General features: G+C 37.8%; 2 protein-coding genes across 2 annotated transcripts; both read right to left on the bottom strand.

The window, feature by feature from the left end:
• Window positions 1–2,165: 2,165 nt before the first annotated feature.
• Window positions 2,166–16,472, bottom strand: sgcg (sarcoglycan, gamma). The gene is made up of 8 exons (XM_017696834.2): window positions 16,320–16,472; window positions 12,249–12,443; window positions 11,507–11,608; window positions 9,993–10,080; window positions 8,857–8,985; window positions 5,288–5,360; window positions 4,413–4,536; window positions 2,166–3,593 (listed from the first exon to the last, which is right to left on the bottom strand). The coding sequence occupies exons 2-8, from the start codon at window positions 12,441–12,443 to the stop codon at window positions 3,417–3,419; spliced, it is 888 nt and encodes a 295-aa protein (XP_017552323.1). The 5' UTR covers window positions 16,320–16,472; the 3' UTR covers window positions 2,166–3,416.
• A 4,322-nt stretch (window positions 16,473–20,794) lies between these two features.
• On the bottom strand, window positions 20,795–22,994 carry LOC108426907 (40S ribosomal protein S25-like). Its single transcript, XM_017696720.1, has 5 exons — window positions 22,941–22,994; window positions 21,639–21,731; window positions 21,353–21,536; window positions 21,016–21,114; window positions 20,795–20,865 (listed from the first exon to the last, which is right to left on the bottom strand). Exons 1-4 carry the CDS (start codon window positions 22,941–22,943, stop codon window positions 21,020–21,022), a joined length of 375 nt encoding a protein of 124 aa, XP_017552209.1. The 5' UTR covers window positions 22,944–22,994; the 3' UTR covers window positions 20,795–20,865; window positions 21,016–21,019.
• Between the last annotated feature and the right edge of the window lie 166 nt (window positions 22,995–23,160).

The raw sequence follows: 23,160 nt of genomic DNA, 5'->3' as shown, positions 1-23,160 counted from the left end.
TAAACGTTTGATGGAGTGTGCAAATATTGTTACATTTTGTTTCAAAACATACCATTCATTATTCGAACTGTTCAGCCCATATATGGAAACTAAGCTACCAAAAACAGAACAGAGCTCATTTACATGTATTAGACTTAAAAGCACAGTAAAATAAATAAATAAATAAATGTTTATATTTATTCTTTTGAGTGGTATATATATATATATATATATATATATATATATATATATATATATATATATATAAAAATAAAGGGAACACTCTGAATGAATGAAATATTCTCATTGAATACTTTGTTCTGTACAAAGTTGAATGTGCTGACAACAAAATCACACAAAAATCATCAATGGAAATCAAATTTATTAACCAATGGAGGCCTGGATTTGGAGTCACACACAAAATTAAAGTGGAAAAACACAATACAGGCTGATCCAACTTTGATGTAATGTCCTTAAAACAAGTCAAAATGAGGCTCAGTATTGTGTGTGGCCTCACGTGCCTGTATGACCTCCCTACAACGCCTGGGCATGCTCCTGATGAGGTGGCGGATGGTCTCCTGAGGGATCTCCTCCCAGACCTGGACTAAAGGATCTGCCAACTCCTGGACAGTCTGTGGTGTAGTCTGTGGACAGTCTGTTGGTGGATGGAGTGAGACATGATGTCTCAGATGTGCTCAATCAGATTCAGGTCTGGGGAACGGGTGGGCCAGTCCATAGCTTCAATGTCTTCATCTTGCAGGAACTGCTGACACACTCCAGCCATATGAGGTCTAGCATTGTCCTGCATTATGAGGAACCCAGGGCCAACCGCACCAGCATATGGTCTCACAAGGGATCTGAGGATCTCATCTCGGTACCTAATGGCAGTCAGGCTACCTCTGGCGAGCACATGGAGGGCTGTGCGGCCCTTTCAAAGAAATGCCACCCCACACCATTACTGACCCACTGCCAAACCGGTCATGCTGAAGGATGTTGCAGGCAGCAGATCGCTCTCCACGACGTCTCCAGACTCTGTCACGTCTGTCACATGTGCTCAGTGTGAACCTGCTTTCATCTGTGAAGAGCACAGGGCGTCAGTGCCATGCATCCTGCACAGTGTTGGGCTGTGAGCACAACCCCCATCTGTGGACAACTGTGGACCATCATACCATCCTCATGGAGTCGGTTTCTAACCGTTTGTGCAGACACATGCACATTTGTGGCCTGCTGGAGGTCATTTTCCAGGGCTCTGGCAGTGCTCCTCCTGTTCCTCCCTTGCACAAAGACGGAAGTAGCGGTCCTCCTGCTGGATTGTTGCCCTCCTACGGCCTCCTCCACGTCTCCTGGTGTACTGGCCTGTCTCCTGGTAGCTCCTCCAGCCTCTGGGCACTACGCTGACAGACACAGCAAAGCTTCTTGCCACAGCTCACATTGATGTGCCATCCTGGATGAGCTGCACTACCTGAGCCACTTGTGTGGGTTGTAGAGTCCGTCTCATGCTACCACGAGTGTGAAAGCACCACCAACATTCAAAAGTGACCAAAACATCAGCTAGAAAGCAGAAAGGTACTGAGAAGTGGTCTGTGGTCCCCACCTGCAGAACCACTCCTTTATTGAGTGTGTCTTGCTAATTGCCAATAATTTCCATCTGTTTTCTATTCCATTTGCACAACAGCTGTAAAATTGATTGTCAATCAGTGTTGCTTCCTAAGTTTGATTTCACAGAAGTTTGATTTACTTGGAGTTATATTGTTTTGTTTAAGTGTTCCCTTTATTTTTTTGAGCAGTGTATATATATATATATATATATATATATATATATATATATAAATTTATTTAATTTGTCCTATAAGCCCACACAAATTTCATAACTGAACCTCTGAAATAGAAAAAATGCAGTATATGAAAATTTATGAGAGCACGTGGAGCATGCACAGCAAAATCTCAACACTGCTTTATATAAGCAGTTTTTACTTGTAAAGCACTGCTGACTGACATTATCGACTATCGTGAACAGCCTACTATTACAATTAAGAAATATTTTATTAATAGAAAATTGTGAAAATACTTTTAAGATATATATTTTGATTGCATTATTGTTAGTATGAAGCTTGCGATCTCTGGCACCTGACAAAAACTTATCTCAACAGGAAAATATGGCCACTCATAGTAACAGACAACTGGGATAAAGACCAAATATTTATTAACACACATACAAACACCACTTATTATGATTATTAAACTTAAGTGGCATTATTAAACTAAAGATCCAGCCAGGGTGTTTTGAGAATTAGTTATCTGGGCTTCGCAAATTGAGAGGCATGTGGCAATAGAGTCACCTGCACATGTAGCTTCAACCTCTGCTTTTCCAAATGGAGGAAGATTTAAATTCAGTTCAATTTGAGTAACACCTAACACCAAATTCTCAATAGCCATTGTTTCCCAATGAAGTTCATGGAGACCCCCAGAGAGCCCACAATTTTGCTCTAAACCTCAAGAACCTTAAAATAGTTGGTTCAGGTGTGATGGAAGCTGGAGTAGAGAAAATAGGTGAACTGTCTGGGATTCCCCAAGTTGTGAGCAGCGAAAACGATAACCACAATGACAAGAAGTGGCTTTCTTTCATTGCATACACATACTCAGTGTTGTAGTGAAAGTGACTTCAGTCGATGTTTATTAAGGAGTTGCTACTTTTCATTGTTTTAAGTGGAATTTTGCCGTAAGATTGTATCAGGCTATAAATCAGATTAATAAATATATATTACGGCATGTGTTGCAAATTAGTTAATCTTAACTTAAATGCACACTTAAAAAGCAACCTTTATGTAAATGGCACAAATAATTTATTCTGTGGTCTATTTATTTACCTATAGAAAAGGCTCTGGTTACCTCTGAGCAACTTACGATAGACTGCATTTGCCACAAACACAGACATGGCTGACAGAGGACTTGTTTGAGCTGACAAATAAAAAATCACAGTACTTTTACTGCTCTTTAACAGCAGTTACATTTACTACACAAATTTTGCTTATTGCACCATAAAATCATATTGCATAGGATGTACGCTGTTGACCAGCCCCTTTTTGCCCAGCCTAATTTGGTAAAAAAAAATAATAATAAAGGTAGTAAAAAAGAAAAATGAATATCCCCAAACAACTCACAAACAGCAGCGGTGTTGAGAAAATGAGTGACGCTGAGAGTAATGCAAATAATTCCAAATGCACAATAGATGCACTCATGGTAAATGCTGCTTATTCTGTATCCTGTTGACACTCCTGCTTACCACCTGAGAGTAGTGTGCTTCTTCTCTCTTTATTGTAAAGTCACTGTAAAAACAGTGAAAAATTTGTGCTTTTCCAATCCATCTGAAAAATCTCAAGAGGGCCACTTTATGTCTTCGTAGATATCACAGTCATGATTCCTTAATGCAAAGGCCTTCAACACTCTTGGCTTTCATTACAAGTTGAGGACACACCAGCTTTGGACAAGAACAGCTTGCCGCTGGGACACACGCACACCTCGAACATGTCGTACAGCTCCTGAGAGTCTCCTGATGTTCTAGCTTTGCCCATAGGTAAGACAGGCAGCCGAACAGACTCAGCGTCCAACACCACCTGCAGTATAACACAGAAAACATGCAACAGAGGATGAGGATAGATGAGGCTATGCTAGGGTTTGCACCTTAGTCCTGTAAAATTCCTGGACACTCGATCAGTTTTCACTAAATTCAGTAAATGGACAGATATGCTCAGAATCTAAAATAGTCTAACATGGTAATCTTCTTAAAGCATCTTGCAGTGCTGCCTATTCCCTAAACTTGTCACCAGCAGAGCACCTTTCTGAAATAGTTGTCCCAATAATAAGGATAATCTGAACCAATCAAAGTCATACTTTGTATACAAATGGTTTTAAGATTAAGGAGTTTTAACCTTTTAAGAAATGCTAACACATGAACATGCATGCATTGCGAGACATTTTGTGTCTAGGAGCCACTTCTTAGTCCAGGAAAGTTCTGGATGGGTGGCAGCCCCAGGCTGTTCAGGATCTTATGTGCTATAGAACTACACTCTTAATGATCAAGGCACTTCTTTGGAACCATGCCATAGACAAACCTTTTTTGTTCCCCAAAAGAACGTTTCAGTAATTGGTTCTTTCAAAAACTCAATAGAAACCATTCAGTTGATCCAGTAGTAGCTTTTCCATGGTATATTGTATGACAATGCCATACAGTCACGACAACAATAGCACTAATTATGATGGAGCAACTTTATTAAAGATGCAATCAAATATTCAGTACACAGTCACTTTATATGCAAAGTTTTCAGTTAGAAACGAATCTAATATCATAATAAGGTAATTATTCAGGAGATGCTGAGATCAATTAAAACATTTAACTTATATGAAATTCATGCGTGTTGTGGCTGTTCACTTACAAGACCCTCAGTTGAGTGCAAAATAATGTCCAGACTTGACTGCGCCTCTACACTCCCAGTCATGGCTTTGACATGAACTCCTTTCGGGGCCTCCATACTCAAAAAACGAGTTGGAGACTCCAGCCTTAGAGAAACAAAGAAATATGTACAGATTTCAGGCACAAGGTGGCAGCAGAACACTGAAAGCACTGCAATTCAACAACTGTAAATAAGCTTGTGATTGAAAGCTATTGAGTAAATACAGAAGTTAATAATTCATTTTTATAGATCACATTATGCCATTAAATGCATCAGAAACAGCATAAGTATTTCTATTTAAGATTACTTAACATCTCAAAATGTTAGGCAATGACCGCTTAGGATTTAGACCTGCAGTTTGCATAATGTTAACTTTGGGACTCATGCTTCAACCGATTGTTAAATATCTTATACTTCCAGTGGAAAAATAAAGATGCAGACACCAAATATGTCTTGTATGATTGGCTACATTTGGGGTACAGGGGAAATTATATAAACGAGTGTCAGTTTAGAAGCCAATCATTAATTCTAACTGATCCCCGTAGCTTTTATTCATTGACACATTAGCTTTCTGGGGCAAAATATGCTGTTGCTGGGCAGGTTGCAGCCATGGCTCTTAGATGAGTCAAAGAGGCCATGGTCATTACCCAGCATGGCTACAACTGATTAATGCTCTGCTGGTAACCACTATTAGTTTTCCCCAGAAAAAAAGGCATCTGCTACTTTCATAAGTCAAGAAACCAGCAGACATAATGTTGAAATTATACACACAAACTTCACAGACAATCTGAAATCAAATATACCTTCACATATGAAAAGTTTATATCTTGATCCAAACTCATCTCTCACACACTTACCTAAGATCTTTCAGAGGCTCTGCTTTGACCAGAGGAGTTTCAACAGAGTGCTCAAAAAGAGCACCTTCAGGGCCTAAAAGCAAAGAGCACTTTGAGTGAGTCACTGAAATAGTGGCAGACCTCTCTGCTTTTCAAAAAACAATACATGTAGAACAATTATAAATAATAGTACATTTAATTTCTATAGTGCTTGTCTACATCCAGGGTTGCTTTACCAAAGGAATATACACAATAACAGAAACCTCATCAACAACAGTACTATGCAAATATAAGGACCACCCTTCATTTATTTAATTTCAAATCAAAATGGTCACAAAGTTCTTCCCTTTTTCACAAGACATTTCTGAGGAGATTAGATATAACACTGCATAAGGGGAAGGGCAAAGTAAAATAGGTGAAAAACAGGAGTTTCCAAAACTGGAGTTCAAAAGATATTAAAGAATAAAGATGATATTGAGAAAATGGGACTCCTAGCAGCCGTGCAAGATCTGGTAGACCAAAACACCAAAACTGTCACAATCAGATAAACAGTAAACTTCCATTTTTGAGAGAGAGGAGAAAATTAAGATCCACTCTCGCTTCAGATCTGAAAAAACTCTGCAGGGGTTTCTGTCCATCCTTCTACTGTGGGAAGACAACTAACCACTATCTGAGTCTGAAAGCATGTGCAGCTGTCAAGAAGCTCTTAGTCAGAAGAGGAAACAGACAATTTGCATATAACATTGCATGTAAAACAAAGAAGCTGCTGATGTTCTCAGAACAATGGACTGACCACCCCAGAGTCCAGACCCCAACATTGTTGAATGGCATGACTCGATTCAGAGAAACAGAAAAAAGCAACCAACATCATATACTCAAGTTTGGAGGTGTGGAAAAATATCCCTGCAGAGTGAAAACAAATCTTCAGGAAACAATGGAAGCTGTAATAAAGGCAAAAGATGGATACACTAAATACTTATATAATAAGTTCATACTAGGTTTAGTGTAATTACTAGGTTTAGTGTAATTTACTGCTAAATATAATGTTTAATTTTTATTTCCTGATGCTAAATAATGAATAATTTGTAATTAAAGTTATCAATTAAATAAAGGATGGCTGGTCTGACTTCTGCGCAGTACTGTGCATAACCCCCCCCCCCCCCCCCCCCCAAAAAAAAAAAAAAACAAAACAAAAGAAAAAACAAGCAATCACATGAGATAGAGAATACAAAAAGAAATTCAAAGAAAAGAGTCAGGTATGAACTGATAAAGAACTGAGGTCAGACTACTTTTTTAAATGTATTGAAGAAAGCCAATGAAGAGAGAGTAACAGTCAAGCCAGGATCAAATAAAAGTAGACCAGAATTTATGTATTTAGCACATTGAGTATAAGCTGTAGACAATATTTTAGAGGTGGATAAAAGCACTTTTGACAAGTGCCTTAATATGAGGTTAACGTCTTTAAATAGCCAGTGTCTGCCGGTGGGCCCAAGGTTTTATTACACACTCCTGTATCCTAAGAATAGCTCAGTCAGTTTGTAGTAAAGGTACAACATTTAGGCCACCATCAAAATCAGGGGATATTGTTCATAGGGATTTAAGGTTGATAAGTAAATCTTTTTTTATTGTGCATAGTGTAAACCAGTGGTGGACAAAGTACACGAATCAAGTACTTCAGTTAAAGCAGAGATACCCAAGGCAAAATATTACCCAAGTAAAAGTAGAAGTCCTTGAAGTATTTGCCTTCAAATATACTTAAATATGGAAATTAAATGTACTAAAAGATTAATTAACTTAATGCCACTTAGTTTAATAAAATCCTGCTTTAAACAGTGGTTTACAAATGAGTTTCCTTTACTATACTGCATCTGTAGGTCCCTGTTCATAAATACAAACTAGCCAAAACTAATTTACTATAACATGAAATAGTATTTGTATAAATTCAGAAAAAAGACACAACAGTCACAACTACACAACGTTGCATAAAGTTAGGTTAGTTCCTTCATTTTTGTTGGAATAGAGACTCACACAAAATTTTACACTGCTGCACTGATATTGAACCGTGTGCTTGCACTGGGTCAGTACATCCAGCAGGTCAAAACAAGCTAAAAAATATGTGTGTGCTGTGCCCTGATTGGTGTTCTTGCCATATTTTTCTTTCGTTTTGACATTATATTTTTATACACGCATAAGCCAAAAGGATGCTGTTATTGCAGTATTGATGCATAATGCAATGTCACAGCAGGTCATGAAATATCAGTTGGATATTGTTAAGGCTTGGGGTTTTTATACATGAATCTTGACCATGATTCATGAAAGCTGAGCATGAAAAAAAAATTAATTTTACAATTACTGTGTTGGTCTACATAGGACACTTTGGCACATAGACCTTTTGAACAACACAATACAGTAGCCAGTGGCATTCATCTAGCTACATTTTAGCCAGGTGCCTGCTTTCTTTCAGGGTCTTTCAGGAGGTTTCATGCCAGTGAGTTGAGTTCTAGCTCTCTCCTGAGGAGCAGGAGTCCTGAAGAGTGACCCCATCATAATAAGGCTACCAACAGACACCATCCATGACTAATTATGTTCCACAGTGAGGGGCCTGTCTGCTCAAGCTGAACAGAGAGGAAGGTGGTAAGGAGAACAGAAGGTCTGTGAGTGTGTGCATTATAATGAAATAATTTCCAAAATGAATGCAATTAAATGAATGGCTCCAATTAATAAAAGGCTTCAAATGGAACCTGTTGGGACTTTGTTCTGTTCTCTGGATATACTTCAATACCAAGAAGAAGGAGGTGCAGTTACTTTGAAATTGGCCTAAGCACTGAAGGCAAGCAAGAATTCAGGGAGAGCAAAACACACATTTCATCTAATTCCAGCATCTGGTTCCTCTAGAGAGAAATCCTGCCTTCCTCCATTTCTAACTGGCTGAAACATGTTTGAAGCAGATCTATATATTAGACTTCAAAATTCAACTTTGCCAGTTTATGGGGGATGTCACTTCAAATACAAATATAAAATGTTAATATTAAACATATAATGAACAGTAAATTCAGATGGACAGAAACATCTGGATTTTTTCAGATCTGAAGTAAGAGTGGAGCTTGATTTTCTCCTCTCTCTCAAAGATGAAAGCTTTAAGCCCTGTTTAACTGATGCTGACAGTTTTAGTGGTCTATCTGGTCTTGCACAGTTGTTAGGGGTCCATTTTTCTCAGCATCTTTTAATCATTTTCTGAGTTTTGTAAATTCCTGTTTTGTGCTAACTTTCCTGATTTTCTGCATTCTCCTCAGAAACATCTCCCAAAAACGAATAACTTGTGCTCAGTGGCTGCTTTGACTGGAAATAATATAAATCAATAGTGGTATGTCTTAATTTTAACTTCACTATAATCATGTAGCAACTTGCCATTTTTTGTGTATATTTGAGCTCAAATAAAATGTCCAATCACTAATTATTGAGATAGCTATAGCTACAGATTTAAACATGATTATTTTAGTCTTGATAAACACAAAAATAATATACACTGATTCAGATGGATGATCTGGTAAATATACACTAAACTTTGTTTCAGGCCAAAATACCAGCACCTGTAACTCTGAGCTTGCCAGTTCCCACGATGGCTTCTTTTGCATCAGCATAGAATAGAGTTTTGTCAGTTCCTGAGCTACTTGAGCTAACAGTCAAGTGCTGCCCAAAGGCCTTGGCATGTTTTGGACCTAAGAAGCAAAACACAAAGGTTAGCATATTTATTCACAGCTGAATAGAAGTGTACAACTCAAGTCAAGTCAAGTCAGCTTTTATTGTCAATACTACAATATGTACAGGACATACAGTGTATTGAAATTGCGTTACTCTCAGACCCCATGACGTAACAATAACATTAAATACACATTAAATAGATGGCAAACAGGAAAAACGTGAATTTAAATAGACACTAAACTCCACTAAACACTATTCGTAAAAAAAACAAAAAAACATTAATTGTAGAAAAATAGAACAATTATATATATTATTATATATAAGTAGGGAGAGAGTAATAGGTATGATTTATCCAAATGAATAATGATTTTACAACTGAGTATCATTAGTATATAAGTATATGTCTCAGTGACACTGAGTAAAATCAAACAAAAAAAAATTCCAAGTTTGACCATGACTTTGTCTTTCCACCTAATGAAGAATGCACTGGCCATGAACTTCAACTAAAGTCACCTCAGGCCAGTCCAGTCATTAGATTATTCTACAATGGGCAATTGACCATGACTGTATATTGCCAATCATAATACCTTATTGTCTGGTGTAACAATTTCATTAATTAAGTCATTCATTCCTCAACTAATTACAGGCCTTCTGTCTTTCTGTACAGATGTACTCATATTCAGCTCTCTCAGCTTAAGGGCTTTCAGTCTCATAAATAGGCCAATCTGAAGCTAATGGGCAGAGCACAGGACAGAGTTATAGAGAAACTGAATGGTGACCAGTGGCAAAATATGAAATAGGAGACAAGCCAAGAACATTCTTCGAGTTGGATAAAGTTCTGGCTTGAGGAAATGTTTTGCAGGAGTGACATTGGAACAAGATACTTGTGCATTCCATCAGGGCCACGTGAACAGACAGGGCAAAAAGAAGGAGAGAAAGCAAGGAAGGAATGGACAGAATGAATCAGATATTCTGTGTATTATTCTGTGCATGGCACCATAGTGTAAGTGTAGGGTCTTCATACCTACAGAAATGCTTCCTGTTACATCACCATTCGCATTGCGGGCATTAAGAGTCACATTATCAGTCGAGCGCACAAACAGAGCTGAGTCCTTTAAGAAAACAACAAGAGTTTGATTAAATTACGTATATTTGAGGAAACTCATATCAGATGAGAAAGGGCTCATATCATGGAAAACTGATTTTCCTCACTTTTTTGTTGTAGTATGTAAACACTGTTAAAGTCATAAAGCATACTGCCTACTCACTCAGTAGGGTTCATTTATGGAAAGTGAACAGGAAAAACAGGTTCTTTTGAAAATCAGTGCACTTACATATAAAGTTGTATGCAAAAGTTTAGGCATTTGATTTTCTAAATGAAAATAATAGGTCCTCATAGACAACACACTTTAGGACATTTTAATGCACAATTACTGTTTATTTGTTGAATTTAACATGTGATGTGGCATGTGCGTAAGTTATGGTATTTTGCATTTGACTGAATTCACTCCACTTATTCAGAACATGGATATGTTCAGTGAATTATGACTATTTTGGTACAAACATCATAATATGATACCAGGAGAAAATAAAATAATAAAATACCAAAATAATTCATATAAGTATATAGGCCTTCTAAGTAGAATTTTATACAAATGCATGCGGTAAATACAGAGAAAAATTATTTACAAACACACAGTTGAACAGACTGAATTATCTACAATGGATTTAAGTTTCATTCAGGTTATAGCTGTTGAATTGGTCCTGTTCACAAACCTTTCCTTTTTAATTAAGTGCTTAAAATGTGCCCAAAGAAAACAGAACATGCTGAACAAAACCATAGCACGTTAACCACAGCAGTGACAGTAAATGTTCCCAGCTGCCACAAGCCATGAACTGTCTGCCAAAGCTAGTGATGTGAAAAGAGAGAGAGAGGAAAGCAAGAGTAAAATGATCTAATACTACTTGATTTACTAACTCTATTTACATTCTAAGCAGCAAAATCCACACAGTTTCTTTTCTTTCTACAAACTGTAGCTTCTACACAAATCCTTGTTTTAATCACAAAATATGAGAAGCAACCAGTAGGACACCACAAACAAAGCTTCTTCCAAACATAACCACACCAGAAAAAATAGTCCAAAGCCAATAAACTATGAGCTATTATCTTTGCTGCTTGTTACATGCAGAAATGCAAAGCCCTGTTTGTATATTTTATACTAGCATTGGCATCACTAATTATTATATTAGTAATTAATTAATCTACAATTCTTTTTTGACAACCAAAGTTTTTAATAAAGGCCAACCAATAAAAAACAGACTAAATAGTAACAATTATATACATAATCTTTCAAAGACGTCAAAACACTTTATTGGATGTGTGTGTGTGTGTGTATATATATATATATATGTGTGTGTGCAATGTGCATGTAAATCTAAGGTCCATCGAAATCTGTTTCTTGCTTTATGAGAGATCAGTAGGTAAATTGCGCATGTTTTTGAAATGAGTGTAGCGTGAGGCAGTGGGTGGCTTCATACCTCTCTGGAGTCAATCTCCTGGGCATAGAGTGGGAAGAGGAATTCAGACTCGCCCTCCAACCTCACCCCATCTGCTGTGACCTGGAGGTATCCCATGCCTTCCTACAAGCAGAAAACAGCACCCTGTCATCACTCTCATTACAGAACCTCATATCTCCAAAATAGTAATCTTAGGACTTCATGGACTTTAGGGACTTTAAAGCCCATATCCTATATTTGGCTTGCATGCTTTTCTCCTTGAATTCTACTTGTGATGTTTGTGTGAATTTATATACGACCATCATAATCCATTTTTACATAACCATTTTACATAACTGCCTGCTTGTGCCTCAGTCAAAACACTACAATAGGCTAGCCTAAACTGCTGTAGACTGAATAGGTGGACACACTATATATAATGCATCACTAAAACAGTGAATTCCAAACATCATTTTTTTGGCAGCATGACTTCCATTTATGAACTGAATGGGCTAAACAGACTGGGGAATGAGCTGTACATTTTGAAACCTTAACAATTACATACAGATTCAGGAAAATGCAGTCTTACACAATATGGGCATTTTAATGTACATTGAATTTATTATTTATATATATAAATGACATGGACCAAAAATCTGAGTTATACTGGCATAGTAGTTTGTTTCCGGATCAGTCTTTCTTTTCATTTAACACAGTATGAAGCTCATTCAGAACTCATGTAAAGCTATATAGCATTTCTGATGTATACTCATAAGTGTCTTACCGCATTGAACCACATCACTCTCAAGATCCAGATTGTGAGGCCAAGGTTCACTACCAGGATGATAATAAGGAGCAGGACAAATAGATAAAGGCATCGCTTCCTCCAGCCATAGATGCCAATCTTATAGATGTACTCAGTAACTGGTGATGGGACACCAGATTCATCTGTAGTAGTGACATACTGTTCACGCACCATCTGCAGAGAGACACAAAACATAAAAGACTGAGTGGTGTAGTGAGTAACACTGTCACCTCACAGCAAGAAGGGTCTGGGTTGGATTCCTGGCCGGGCGACAAGGGTCCTTTCTGTGTGGAGTCTCACACAGTGGCTGCGGGGTAGGCTCCTGCTCCCAGAAGGATGTGACCCAGAAGGATAAGTGGCTTAGAGAGTGTGTGTGTGCGTGTGTGTGTGTGTGTGTGTGTGTGTGTGTTTGTGTGTTAGGGTTAGGGTTAGGAGGCAGATCAGCAATGTGTTTTCTATATGATTTAAAGGTGTTGAGACATCATGAACAATGCAAATTGCAAATTAGCTCACAAGTACTGAAGTCTGTATTAAATGGAGCCTTATCAATACTATTAAGATCATCTTCATCAAATGTGTATCAGAGCCATGCCATATGTTCACATGACTGGTTAATAAAGTCAGCTGTGTATTGGTACCCTTAGTAAAGATGGATAAAAAAAAACTCATGAAAAAATATCTTTGTGATTAATTAGCTCTGTCTGAGCCAAGAGTCATGAGAATGGTGGATGTTTGAGGGTTTTTCTCTCAAAGCTCTGGGAACATTGTAATATGATTATATGGTATCACAGACCCATCATTTTAAATGAAAATCAGCCACTCTGCCAATAAGCTAGTTATGGTTAGATCGTCCAGCAGGACAATGATCCAAAGCATACATCCCAATCCACACACAAAAAACTCAGGCCAACTCAGTCTCTTCACCTGAAGTTCAGTGAAAATCTGTGAAATTAATTAAGATGGCTCAATTTTAAATGGACAAGGTCAGATAGGAGATTTTTCAGCACAAATGAATTGCATGTGAAAAACGAACAAAAAACACATGGTATAGCTATAAACACTTTGACAGAGTATTCTTTGTCTGGCAATCTTTAATTCATGGCCAAATTCCCCAGCAGGTAAAAATGCCAAATGCAATGTTCCACTTTTATGATGTGTATGTGTGCGTAGATAGAAAGTTTAATGACGTTTGCAAAGTTGCTTCCCTTTGGTGATGTTTTAGAGGGGACAATAAACACTGCGGAGTACAAGTGGATAAAACCCACCCCTTTCCAGCTGTTCGAGCCAACATAGGAAACAAAGCACACTGGCCCAGTGGATATGTAATATCTCTCCTAACCAGAAACCAGCTGCCCCTCAGGATCTGTTGCACACACTTTAAATACCAGTCATTGATGAATATACTCTATTTCACATTAACACAACACAAATAAAGTGAGACAATAATCCATCATCTCCACACAGGATGCATCCTCTGCAGTAAATAAACTGGTCAAGTTTAGGCAAGTTTTTCCTCTCAGGTAGCAGAGGAGAGCTCATAGCATATCGTCATTTTTCCAAGAAAAAAAAGTACCTCCAAAAAGGTAGCTTGACAGGAGAAGACAAATAACATTCTGGACTTTAATATAAGGAGGTTTTATTGTAAGTTATTTTAGAGCATTTCTGTGTTTTTTTGTGTGTAACTTTTTTATACAATAAAATGAATAAATAAACAATAAAAAAATAAAAGGGAGTCTGCTGTGTTTAAATGATACAGAAAAGTTAAAATAAACAAAAATTGTTATTTATTTATTTGACAATGACAACATAGCACATGACAATACTGCTAAGAAAAGGCAATATTTATTTTTCAATGTTCCTTCAGCTCTTATTTGTTTACTATGATTTCAGTACACTCATACACAGAAGTCAAAGATAGATAGATAGATAGATAGATAGATAGATAGATAGATAGATAGATAGATAGATAGATAGATAGATAGATAGATAGATAGATTTTTTTTTTTCATTTTGATGCTCTAAGTGAAAGTAAGACATCCTCTACAGGAAACAAACTTAAATATGCACTTTTCTGCAGATTTTATGGCAAAATTTCTACTTATTTAAGTTGCACATACTTGAAAAATATTTAACATAAAATGAAAAGGGGCATCATAACTTTTCTACCAGCCATAATTTATGTTTTGATCCCTTCAATATATTACAACAAGCAAACAAAGAGCAACCATGCATTAAAATGTGCAGGGATGTGTCCTCTGTAGAGGATGTGTACTGATTTTTAATGGACAAGCATATAAATTGAGCAGGGGCGCACAAACTTTTGCATATGACGGTACACACATGATCTCTGTTCTGACTGGATGTCTGCGCTGTACTGCATTCAAATGTGCTGCTTTGTGTGACATCACATAAATAATGAATTTAAAATGGGTTGTTCTGCAGCCTAGTTTCCATATGTGGGCTGTATGTACTGGTGAGTGAATAGTTTTGAAACGTTAATAATATTTGCTCACAACATCCCATTTTTATCTTTACAAAAAGCAATGAAAAACCTTTTTTGCATTGTGCCTTTTAATTAAAACTATATGAAACAGTACATTCAGTCATTGCATTGTAGATGGCATAAAGTTGGGGAAACTTCTGTTATATAATTTTCCTTTTCTTTTCTGTCTTTAGTCTTAGCTATTGTCTGTTATTCTACTTTTCCCTTATGTTAAATTGCAGAGTGCCCATGACTGATCACACAGCTAACAGATGTCTCTAAACTTCAACTTTAAACTAACCAAACCCATGGCAACTCATCCAAACATTCCTTGGGTTTGGACTTTGCGGCCTGGTTCTCACTTTTTCCTAACGTTCTTCCGCAGACCTTAATGGGTGGATACACCCCTTGTATGCCAAAGCACATCCAAAAAAATAAAATCCATGTGATATAATATTATACAGAGAATCTTGGGCGGCTTGCACAAGTTATTCAAAGATACACCCACCAACATGCTGCTACCATTTCTCTCAGTCCCTTTTCCATTAACCCTCCCTCCTGATGCACTCTCCCTTTCTCCTTCCATCTTAGCTGCCAAGACAAGAAATTACCACAGCCCACTACACACTGTCTTCCCAAACCGCTGGGGCCTGACATTAATTGAGATTCCAGGCTCCTTGTGGCGTCAATGCTTGACCTGATCAAATACCAAGAGAGCTTGTAGAGATTTGATTGGTTTGATATTACTCGCCTCCATATGGAGTTGCTGGAGGATACACTGTTATGAGAATGGAAAAAATAGCACTCAGAGGAGTTCCGGTGGAGAGGAGTGGAGCGGAGGGTAAACGACAAGCTCCACAAAGTTTTCCCCCACTTGGTCTAATCGTGCTGTCTGCATAACTCCACTGCACCGTAATGCCTCAACCCCGCTAAAAATAGGCCCTGAGTCTGTGCTCCTAATTTTAAAGGGAACTGAGGAACACTGGGAAAAGTGTTTACAATAATGCACATAGAAACGGACAAACAACATGTGTACAAAAACAGAATGACACCTATGATGTACTGTTAGTTTACAGTAGTTTAATCAGAAACATGCTTGTCTCCATTTATGGTAGTAAAGTTTTCTAGTTGGGAGAAAAAAAAAGAAATCCTGCCACAACAACCCACTCCTAGGCTCCTAAATGTCTCGTCTTGAATATATTGTACTAGAAAACCTTTAGTTGTTACAGAACCTTTATGTTATGTGGAGATTCTTTAAATTTAACTCATTTATTAAAATTCTTCGAAGTCTTTTCAACGAATCCTCCACTCCAAAGAACCAAAAGTGTTTTTTCTATGACATCGCTCCAAACAGCCCTCCAAAAAAGTCACAAAGTGCCTTCCACTGTTGGATCTGATACATTATTGTTAACAAATGCAAACTAGAATTACTAAGTTGGAAAAAGATCAAAAACATGTAGAATTTTCCAACTGTAGAGTGTTCAGTTTAAGTCAAGCCAGGTAATATAACAGCAGTTCCATAGCAAGCCTAAGTGAAAGCATTAGAGAGACACAGAAGAGTTGCTTACCCTTGCTGCTGGGCTGTGCACTGACACACAGCCCACCCCTCTTCTGCAGCCAGCAGTGGAAACACAGCTTCTGTGTGGCGGCAGCAGTGGTAACACTGGAGTCCTTGCGTGCGTCTGTCCGTCAAGCCCTCAACAGCTGCCTCTCATAAATCTGATTCTGGATCAGCCCCAGCTAATCGTCATGAGGAGTGACTCGCCCCCACTTCCGCCTCTCAACACCCCCTCCCCGGCTGATTTCCAATCAACCTCTCTTAACATTAGCCCAATAGTTCAATGACCATTCGGGAGAGGTGTGAGCAATGAGACACTCAAAGCGAAGTGTTTTCTCCACAGGACAGAGGAAAAGAGGGGAGATAAGAACGGTCCAGTTTAGAGTGAGATATCTGCTGCTGTACTGGCTCACATACACTGGTGACTCACTCTTTAAGCATGAGTTCTGCTCCAGCAACTGAAGTTAGTGCTTCTCTAATAAGCTGGTTTAGTGCTGGTCTTTTTGGATAGGACAAAAGGCTAGCCCACTGGGAGAGTCACAGAATGACAGGTCATTCTAAAACCAGAAGGAATATTAATAGAAATGTCTGTGAGGGGTTACAGTGGAAGCTGCAATAGTCACTCAAGGCTAGTTGTTATGTACAGGCTCCTTGATGGTCATTTTCAAATGAAACTCACTCAGAATTCTGAATCTCCTCTGCTGAAATATTGAGTACAGAAAAGTATTAGGCCCATCACTATTGATTATATAAGTAATAGAGTAATCTACCAGTTATTTTTACCTGTTTTTACAAAAAGTAATCAGAATTTTTAAAAAGGCAAAGCAAGAAAAGAACTGCAAATATAACCACTGCATATTCATTGGAAAGGTGCATTTTAAATTACATTTTTTTTAAACAATTAATTGAGATTGAGTAATTATGATCATCTTAAAAGGTATGTAGCTGTAGCAACAAAGGTCTGCTGCAGTAGAAAAACATGAAACCATAGGCTTTGTAGCAATGAAAGCTTCACTATGTAAGTTCTGAGGATTTGGAGACCCCTCTCGTTGGAAATGTATAATTGCACGCGCTGCGTGGACTTTAGTCTCCTTCCCAAAGCGGAAGAATCTGATGACTATGAGTGTACTGAAAGAGTTTTCCAAGAGAATTCAGTCAATACTTAGCAAAGGATGTGTCTTTTGGAGATGTAAGTGAATTATCTACTATTGTCGTCATATCTCATCAATAATGTTGATTTTGCAATTGAGACCTGAACATCGAGCCGGATCTTTTGGAGCCTGTGTGTGTGACTTTCATATGTACAGATCTTATGTCGTGAAGCTTTAACAAATAGTAGACAGTTTGGTGTTAATAATATTTATGATGCCTCAAAGAGTCTCTAAATAAATGTCACACTTCTGTCTACAATGGAAAAATGCAGTTCAAAATAGACTGTAGCACTCAAAACAGACTGAAGTATTTCTTGTAATGCATGTTAATGATAAACTGCAGTCATTCAAAACCTTTCCAAAAGGACGGTGTGTAGCTTATGTAGCTCACAGAGTGGAAAAAATGTGATATGGAGCCTGACCGCTGGACTTTGTTCAGTTTTAATAACATGATGGCAGCAGAAAAGACTTCACATCTGTCAAAGACAGCAGTCATAGAGTGCATCCTGGGGAGCCTTTTTACAGTCAAGCTGGAGGTGGTGCTGTGCAATGACAAGTGGAACAGCTGACAGCATCCATCAACAGCTGACCCCGTACCCTTTCCTCTCCCCATGCCTCAAGCACCAGGCCTGGGGGCAGCAGGGACAATAAAGGGTGCTGGCTCAAGCTGCAGTTTTCTTTATTGTCTATAACTCATAAAGACAGAGCTTGAAGCACTCTGAAATTTATCAACAACCACCAGAGGCCTGTATCTAAAGCCAACAAATACATACTGCATTCTTAATGCTCTCCCTTTTAGAGCAGCCAACAGAAATGTGTCCTCTAATGTATTATACAAAACCAAAAAATGTGTGTACACTACATTACAACATGTTTGATGTGAAGATAGGTTTGCTTTTTTCAGGGCATGTGTTTTTATTATAGAAAGTGATATTATTTATAAGGCAAGAATTTATCTCTCCAATTTAGCATACAGGTTTCCTGGGTGTCTGCATTGCATCAAGTACCTACTAACAGGGTACTTTAATTACTAAAAACATTTTATAGTGATGGACTAAAATGCTGGCCGAAATATCACACAAGGTAGAAGCGTCCAAGATAATCAAACGGATGAAATCATCTAAAGCTAAACAAACATGGCATCCTGCAGAATCACCTAAGGTTCGTTCACGCTTCATTAGATTGGAGAATGTTGATGCTAAGTAAACACAGCATGTGGAATGATGTGTACATGCATCTGTAGCAAAGTGCATCCCATGAGGGAGGAATTATGACTCCTACAGAGGAGCAACTCTGCATATTAACCCAGTTCTGAGTAGAAATTAAATGCCCACAACTGCTATGCGAGCTCTGCTTGAAGATTATATAAACATAAACACCAGCAGAAAATAAGTTACTATCCACAGGAATACACTCTGAAAAAGGATCAGAGAAGGCAGGCTGGAGGGCATGAACTCTTCACTGTTTACAAATAAACAGTTTAGCAGAAAACAATTTCACAATTTCCCACTTATAAAACCACAGTGTAAAAGATAAGCCAAGACATGTGTGGTGTCAAAATCTTACTTCTTTAGTTTAGCCCTGGAGCTACGAGGCTTATGTAGCTTACAAATACTACAAGCCTATGAACACCTACATCTTTTCTGGAAATACATACCCAAAAAACAGCTCAAACTACAGCCAGGTCTTCATTAAGGTTGTGCAGATGTGCTTCAAGACTTAGTGTGGGCTATTAAAATTAATGTTCACATGCCCACACGACATGCACTCACATGAATACTCGATTACGTGTGATTTCCCTTTTCTGTTTATAAACATATATTTTCTGTTTGAACGTTAAAGATCAACAGTTCTTAAAAAAAAAACAGAAATCCCAAATGTAATCTGTAACTTCCATACATCTGCCTAACATGCATACACCATGCCTAGGTGTCCAAACTGGTAAGACACAGTGGTAGACACAGTAAGTCACACTGCATCTTAAACCATATCAAAACGTCTGCTTGACCATCATGTAGACCTGGATGGGGTTTGAGCAATAAAAACAAAGCAAAATCTAGACTCCAAACATGTCTTGTCTGATCCGCTACATCTGGGGTAAGTGGAAAATTTTGTAAATGTGATTTTTTGCTGAACCATTCCTGTAAATTGGCCTTTTATGCATAATTAAATCACTGAGGCCAATAGTCATTCAGAGTGGTTTGAGGTGAAATGGTGCATTGCTGAGGAACCTTTTTTTTTTTTAACAAAGATGGTTATAGGAAACTGGAGTCACATTTTTAATACATATATTTTATATGTAATGCTGATGATGATAAAACAGTGATATATCTGGAAAAAAGTTTCTTTGGGGACCATTTTGCCTTACCATGCGCTGCATGTGTCTCACCACCATGAATGTGCTTTCCAAATAACCAAATAATCATGAATCAATATCTCAGGCATCACGCAATGTATTGATAAACATTTTGAGTAATAACTTTCTGTGAGGGAGGTTTCACAGGCACTGAATACTTTAGATGTGTAGTTTCAGACGTCTATTATTCTAGTTTTAGAACAATTCACACTTCTGAATTTCTCTAGAAATCCGTATTTCACAAAAAACCACTCTAAATTACTTTGTTTACATCTTAACAATTTGTGGAGATGTAAAAATGGCTTTAAGCAAATGAATGAAGAGGATGAAACTTGAAGTATGTTAAGCTCAATTCCTCAGTCTTATGCAATCTAAGAATTACTTAACTGTCCATTTTTCTTCATGTAGAGTGTAAATGCACCACTTGGTCAATTTCATTTAGGGTGCATGTTTACCTTTTCCTAACAAATCATAAAGGGCTTGGTAATTTGATGATCAGTTGAATCATGTGTTAAATCAAGACAAAGACTACACTTTGTGGTGCTGCAGCTCTCCTAGACTTCCAATACTGTTGATTTATCCATCTATCCATCCATTTTCTAAGTCGAGGGGGGATGCTGGAGCCTATCCCGAAATAGGCGAAAGGCAGGATACACCCCGGACAGGTCGCCAGTCCATCGCAGGGCAGACAGACACAGACAGTCACTCACACACTCACACCTAGGGGCAATTTAGCATGTCCAATTGGCCTGACTGCATGTCTTTTGGACTGCGGGAGGAAACCGGAGAACCCGGAGGAAACCCACGCAGACACGGGGAGAACATGCAAACTCCACACAGAGAGGACCCTGGCTGCCCGGCCGGGGAATCGAACCCAGGCCCTCCTCGCTGTGAGGTGACAGCACTACCCACCACGCCACTGTGTTGCCCTACTGTTGATTTAATATATTTTAAATAAAAACAAAATCCAATCTGATGCAATTTTCATTACTTTTAATTTGTAATTATTTACAATCCATGGATCTGCACAGGAAACACTGAAAGAAAACCTGCAAATTTAGAAATAAATAAATGAATAAAATTAGAAATAATTTTTTTGTCATTCCAAACACTTTGTTGATATTAGTTTTCAGCAAGTTATACCCTGAGAAAAATATCCTATGTTGTTAAGAACAACTTCTTTTTATTTCTTAGACTACCTTATTATGTCTCCTTCTCAGCAGCTATCTCATCTCCACCCTTGGTATTGCGAGTATAGATCACTTGTGCTCTGTGCTTGGAGACCAGCTTGATCATGCCTAGAATGAAGAAAGGCCAACAATTTAAGCAAAGCATAAACCTACTTATTCACACTTTGACAGAGTTAAGAGAGTGTGAGGAAGCATTCATTATAGTGATGGTAACCCACAGAACTGTAGTAAAACTGTAATAAAACAGTAATTACAAGGAGTGATGATAATACTACTTTATCATGATGAGTAGAATAATGCAAACACATCTGAAATGAATAATGCATTCTTTGAAATAAGGCCGTACCTTTACCGAGCAGCTCCAGGAGTGCGGCCCTGGCTAGTGAACCTCTTATCTTCAGCCTTTCAGACACAACTGCAGGAGTGATGAGCTTGTAATTAGGCACCTCCTTATAAAGCTTATCGTAGGTGGCTTTGTCGAAGAGCACCAAATTGTTAAGCTTGTCCCTCACCTTCCCCTTGGACCACTTCTGCTCAGGGAAAAAAAAATCACACATCAAGGGAAGAAACCATTGATCAGAAACAGAATACACTTAAGTTTAGATACTTAGTTTAGGTTAGTTTAAACAGACCTTCTTTTTTGCTTTGCCTCCAGACTTGTTGACTGGGTCTTTATCCTTTTTCGACTTGCCAGCATCTTTCTTGTTCTTATCTGTCTTTGGAGGCTGCATTTACAATAAAGGCATTAACAGAATGGAAGAGCATACACATACATTAGTTAATTATTACATTACAGTTGTACCCAACAACATAGCCTGAAAGACTAGGATTAACAAGTGTGGGGAGGTCATATGACAAAGCTATATCATCACGATAACTGAAGGCATTTTAATGATATGTCGCATATATTACAATATTTATCTTTCTAAAGTTTTCAAACCAAGTAAGAAAAGGCAAAATGCACCAAGGAAACAGCAGCATGTTTAAAACGTGCAAATAAAAAAATGGGTTTGATTGGATGTTTTTTTTTTCCAATGTGCGAAAGAAGTATTATATATATTATATATAAAAAACAGTAGGGAAAACCAAACAACTGGTAAAAATTGATTAAAATAAGACAATAGCATAATGGGCTGAATCTTATTACTAGGCTAATTTTAACTGCATAGTTTTTGCAATTACTGCCTGGTACTGATTGTTCTTGTTTACAGGCTCTCTAATTGGTCTAAATCTTTTTCATGATACATCCCGATTATTAACTCTTGCAAGCTAGAGCTCACAGTTGTATTGTCTGTACTGCCATTTTCATGTCTGCGACCATGGTAAAGGTGAAAGCTGAACATTTTTTTGAACATAACTTATAAATACATTTAATGCTTACATTTACTGAAACAGCCGAAGTACAAAATAAATGTTGTGATCATTTGACATGAAGGTACCTTAACACTACACATATATATCAAGAAGAGAGCACTGGTTAACTTATTTCTTTGCATATATTTTGTATGTATATGAATATACAAAGTATACATCATACATATACATTGTTGTCAGTTATGAATGAGGCCTTACATGTAAGTTAGGGCACACTACAACTGACAGTTAAGGCGAGACAGCTGTTTGATTACTTCATACTTTAAAGGGATCGACTACCTGAACGCTGTCACACATTAAGAGCAACAGTAACTGATATTAGTGAATATCCTCTCCACCTGGCACACACACCCTTTTAGACCCTACACTGTTATTGCTTACAGTATTTATGAATGGAACCTCTCACATCTAACAGACTGCTGTCATTTTGTCTTCTTATACGACAATTTAATATTCTTCTCTTACTCCTTAGAACGTCAACGCACGGATACACTACTTCTTTAATTGTGTAAAAATAGTAAATGTTTACTAAAAAAAAAGAAAGAAAGAATCAAACAGACCATGATGTACCACGTTGAAGATGTCGTAAAAAAAAAGGGAGACGCATGCGCACTTGAACCACTGAGGGCGCTCAGCTGTTGTCATGGGAAATGTAGTTTTTGGACCTTATAGTCTTGTAATAACATTTTCATCCATGTACTTTATCATTTTTAGAAAAATAGTTTTTAAATATAATTTAACAAGACAGAACTATTTACGATCAAATAGACGCCCTGGTAC

This window comes from Pygocentrus nattereri, chromosome 17 (assembly GCF_015220715.1).
Source record: "Pygocentrus nattereri isolate fPygNat1 chromosome 17, fPygNat1.pri, whole genome shotgun sequence".
Classification (NCBI taxonomy): domain Eukaryota; kingdom Metazoa; phylum Chordata; class Actinopteri; order Characiformes; family Serrasalmidae; genus Pygocentrus; species Pygocentrus nattereri.
This window is presented reverse-complemented; position numbering and strand designations above follow the sequence as displayed.